This window comes from Engraulis encrasicolus, chromosome 3, assembly GCF_034702125.1.
Source record: "Engraulis encrasicolus isolate BLACKSEA-1 chromosome 3, IST_EnEncr_1.0, whole genome shotgun sequence".
NCBI classification, from domain to species: Eukaryota; Metazoa; Chordata; class Actinopteri; order Clupeiformes; family Engraulidae; genus Engraulis; species Engraulis encrasicolus.
In genome coordinates this window covers 13,942,593-13,947,592 of record NC_085859.1, presented here as the reverse complement: position 1 = coordinate 13,947,592, position 5,000 = coordinate 13,942,593, and the positions used below count along the sequence as shown (strand labels likewise).

Here is a 5,000-nt window from a genome sequence, read left to right as displayed (position 1 = left end):
CCGGCAAAATGTGGCATCAATCGTTTGTCAGTGCCTGGTGCTCCCGTACTTACCACAATGGAGAGAGAGAGAGAGAGAGAGAGAGAGAGAGAGAGAGAGAGAGAGAGAGAGAGAGAGAGAGAGAGAGAGAGAGAGAGAGAGAGCATATGTGAGAGAGAAAGGTGACTGTAGCATATGGCTCAGAGCCTAAAACCAGTTCAAATACAAATGTTAGAACAACTTGGTGGCTCATGCTTCTTGTCCATTTTATTAATGAGAATATTTTCTCAATGTTCTTCAAGCAGGGTATGGTGTAGGCTATGCAAAGGCGGCACTCTAAAATAAAACGGGAATGTTCCTTTAGTGCACTGCTTTTTGGAACTCATACATTCAACTGAAAACTAATATTAGGTGCTGCATTTCATATTCGTAGCGCCCCATCTGAGAACCAAAAACTACTTTCGAGGATGCATGCGGTATATACTATAGTTAACCTTCCACAAATGCTTTTAAAAAAAAAACAACAACCGAGAACTACAAACCCCACGAACAACGATAAAAGACAGAAAAACAAGAGTGAACCTCATGAACAACGATGAAAGAAAAAAAATAAAAGTGATCGGAGCCAATGGCAGTGGGAAAAAAAACAAAAACAAAAAAAACAATCTGTGTCGAGAACACAGCTCACAGCCTTATCATGAGCCCCTAAGCTAGCTCGGGGTGCTCAGTCTGTTCCGACTCCCGTTTGAAACCAGGAAGAGATCCGGCAGCGACAGCAACAAGGGGGATGATATGAGCCACATCTCTTGCTAACTGTATTTTTGCCTGGCAGGGTCCTATTCTCGTCCTGCTTGAAAATGGACTCCATTGTTCTAATTTGTTTGAGGAAAAGCGGCAGACAGAGAAGAGAAGAGGACAGGAGAGGAGGAGGAGGAGGAGGAGGAGGAGGAGGAGGAGGAGAGGAGGATGGGGCGAGACAGGGTGAGGTTTGAGGAAAAGCTCTAGACAGAGGAGAGAAAAGGAGAGGAGGATGGGGGGGATGGGGGGCATGGTGAGACGCGGTTCTTCAAATTCAAACATCTTCCTCCAGGCCACGTCTGAGATAAACGTCTCCTTACGGATCTCCTTTCTAGCCGACTTCCTGAGTCTTGCGCACGCACGCATGCACACACGCACGCATGCACGCACGCACGCACGCACGCACGCATGCACGCACGCAGATGTGCATCCACTCCACCAAACTGCTTCTCTCTAACACACACACACACACACACACACACACACACACACACACACACACACACACACACACACACACACACACACACACACACACACACACACACACACACACACACACACACACACACACACACACACACACACACACACACACACACACACACACACACAGTTATACACACGCCTAGAGAGATTATGAGGCGGGAAGAAGCTGGAGTACAAAGCCCAGAGACAACACACACACCACACGCACGCACGCACGCACGCACGCACGCACGCACACACACACTTCTATTTCCAGCCACAAAAAGCTGCAGCCTGCCTGCCTGCCTCTCTGTCTGTTTTACATTACAGCTTCTATTTAAGCAGACGGAATAACTTTGAAAAGTGATGCAGCAAAGGACAGCAAAGGACAGTTTAGAGGGGTCATGCTCACATACTGCACCTATCAGTCCACGCCAGGCATACTACCTGCTCAGGGCTTGACATTACGTTTTTTGCTCAATGCCCACTGTGACTTGCCTGGTTAACACCAGACCTAATCACAAGTGAGATGTCTTTCAGATCGAAATGATTGTGTAGAACTACAGGCAGTGTGGGAGTTCCCAGGCTACACTGTGACCAATGGTGTGCACCCCAGCCACCCCAAACACTAGCCATGCAGCCTGTCTACTAGCCACAGTTTAGTTAGGAGTGTTGTTTTTTCCCATATTACTGGAAAGCTAAGCTCCAAAGATGAAGACTAGTGAAGAGGATCAGTGCTATTAACATGGCTTCCTACATGGAAATCAATCAGACAAAAAGAAACTGAATAAGTGAGCAATTTGTTTTTTTCCCTCTAATCTTGAACAAACAATTGATGCACAAGTGGAAAAGAAAACATTACAGGCTACTCTGACTGGGCATATACCGGTACTAAAATAGATTTTCATCATTTGGCCACTTGGCAGGTGCATATGTCAAGCCTTATGTGACTTCTGTGTATTGAGAACATAACCCGGACTGTCTGATATGCAGCGCTCTACACACAGACAGGTCATGTGCGTCTGTCAATCTGGCCACAGATCTGCATTATGATCAGCCTCTGTGAGTATGAAACAATATCCTGCCTGCTACTCACGCTACCCTACACTACCGTGTGTGTGTGTGTGTGTGTGTGTGTGTGTGTGTGTGTGTGTGTGTGTGTGTGTGTGTGTGTGTGTGTGTGTGTGTGTGTGTGTGTGTGTGTGTGTGTGTGTGTGTGTGTGTGTGTGTGTATCTGTGTGTGTGTGTGTGTGTGTATGTGTGCGTGCGTGCCTGCGTGCAGTGTGTATGTGTGTGCGCGTGAACTGCTGGAAGGTTGATATTACTCAAGTGTGTACTATATGTTTACTACAATGTGCAATAATGTGTAGTACTGTAAGTGTATTTTTGTATTCATTTAAGCTGACAGAGACCTTTATTTCCTTCGGGATTAATAAAAGTACTCTACTCTATATCAGTGATTTTCAAATTGGGGGCTGGGGGGCCCTGGGGGGCCCTGGGAGGTTGGCTGGAAAACTATAGCACATATTTTATTTAAACTAGACTGCATTCTTGTAGAAAATACTAAAAGTGGGCTTGCCTTTTGGGTCAAAGCATACATGTTTTTTTTTGTTTTGTTTATAAAGCGGTGTTGTGAGGAGGGGCAAGACACTGGCAGCCAACCACAAGAGATCGGTTGAGTTGTGTGCAGCCAGGGTTGTGCAGCCAGGGGAAAACAAAAATTGAGAACCCATCATGTAAAGCAGTTGTAGTAAAAATAACATAAGCTAACTTAGCTAATGAACACTGAAGAGTAACTGTCAGAACCCTTTATTGGCAACACCTGTTCTCGTTGACTCACTAGGCCCAGCAGCTAACTAATTAGTCCTCACAGCAAGCAGTGGTTGCCATTGAGTATTCTACAGCAGAGTTCTAAAATAAAAAAAAATGGCAGTTACTCTTCAGTGTTCCATGCCTTTCTTAATTAGCCACACCTGTTCTGGTTCTGGATACTGACAGATGTTGTGCAGTAAAAAGTACACCAAAATAAACCAAAATAACCTTAGCAATATTCCCATTAAGAACAAGGATATTAACAAGCAAATCATAGGCACAAGACTAACATATCAGTATGTGACAGACACATGTAGGCTACTTTTGTCTGCTATACAGTATATTCAGAGAGATAAACACATTGCCTGTGTAGCACAGCCATGGCTTGCAGTATGCTGTCATATAATCACACTTAGGCTATTCCATGTTCAGGACTGTAATAATAATAATAATAATAATAATAATAATAATAATAATAATAATTATACAATAAATTTGAATAGCGCTTTTCTAAATGGCCAAAGATGCTTTAAAGAACATGTAACATAAAACAAAAACATGAACAGACATTCAAAGACATACAGAGACTAAAACACAACACAACGGCAATGGAAAGTTCTTTTTTGTCCATAAATCATGACGGTATGGAGCGTTCACATTAGTGGAGAAATATGTATGGCATTTTATGTCAATAGCTCTGATACTCACCGCACCATCGTCTTCAGAAACCAGGGCCGATGGCCAATGGAGGCCACAGCCTCGTCCATAAGAGGGTGCATCTTGATGAAGTTCAGGGTGTCGTCGGGGAACTCGTTGGACACCTTGTACCGCTCCGTCAGAGGTGTGTCAGCACAAAAGCCCGGTCTGAAACATCATCAGAGTCACAATGGAGGTTATAGTAATAATAATAATAATAATAATAATAATAATAATAATAATAATAATAATAATAATAATAATAACAACAACAATAATAATAATAATAATAATAACTAACTAATGTGTTTTATATAGTGCTGTTCATTATCCAAGGTCACTTTACAATGGGTGTAGGTAGGCATGTGTGCATTTACAGTGTACACGGAAGTGAGTGGGATTCACAGCCAAATGCCTCAGTAAGCAGGTGTGCTTTGAGGTGCTTTTTACACAGCGCCAGTGAGGGAGCAGGCTAGATAAGAGGGGGTGCTTTGCTCCAGATGGTAGGGGCAGACACTGTGGCTGCTGTGTCACCGATGGCTCTGAGTCTGCTTGTGGGGGGATGGCCAGCTGACCCTTGAAAGAGGACCAGAAAACGCAGAGACCTCTGGGGGATATTGGGGTGGAGGAGGTCAGCAAGCTAGCGGGGGAGACAGATCATGGGGAGATTTGAAGGTGAGGAGGAGGACTTTTTCTACTGTGGGTGATTTGATGGGTAGCCGAGCCGGTGGAGCTGTTTGAGGACGAGGAAGAAGGAAGATGACGTCAGAGATTCTTTAGTAGAGATATGCCAACATAATAGGTTTCTATGGGCACCTAACGCGACCAGGTTCCGGTCTGCCTAAAGGGCCGTGTCATAATGCTCCTACAATGAATAGAACAGTCCTTAGGTCTGCCTAGGGCTGCCTAAGGGGGGCCATAATAGAACCAGGAAACAATGGGCCAATGGAACCTCTCTCTCTACTCTCTCTGATGACGTGCTGCCGGGGCCTAGAGAGACCTGGACAATCTCTATCTCCAACCACCCTTGACTAAAATTGTCTAATGTAATGCAATTTAGTGTTGTGTTATTTCTAAAGTGCTTTTAACCCATTGATGCCTGATGTTGCATTTCGCAACATTGACCCTGGCGCCTGCAGCTGCATTACGCAACATTCAGGCTCATGAGATTTGAGACAACTTTATTTAAAACCTCTGTTTGTTTCAGATGAATGAACACGTTTTAATGAAAGATGAGGGTCTTAGCG

At 44.3% G+C, this 5,000-nt stretch overlaps 1 protein-coding gene across 2 annotated transcripts in view; it reads right to left on the bottom strand.

The window, feature by feature from the left end:
* Positions 1-5,000, bottom strand: part of sema6a (sema domain, transmembrane domain (TM), and cytoplasmic domain, (semaphorin) 6A) — a 150,561-nt gene that overhangs the window by 46,490 nt on the left and 99,071 nt on the right. For both annotated transcript variants that reach the window (XM_063194808.1, XM_063194809.1), the window contains exon 12: positions 3,766-3,921. In XM_063194808.1, coding sequence (XP_063050878.1) covers positions 3,766-3,921 — 156 coding nt within the window. The remainder of the gene's footprint in view (positions 1-3,765; positions 3,922-5,000) is intronic.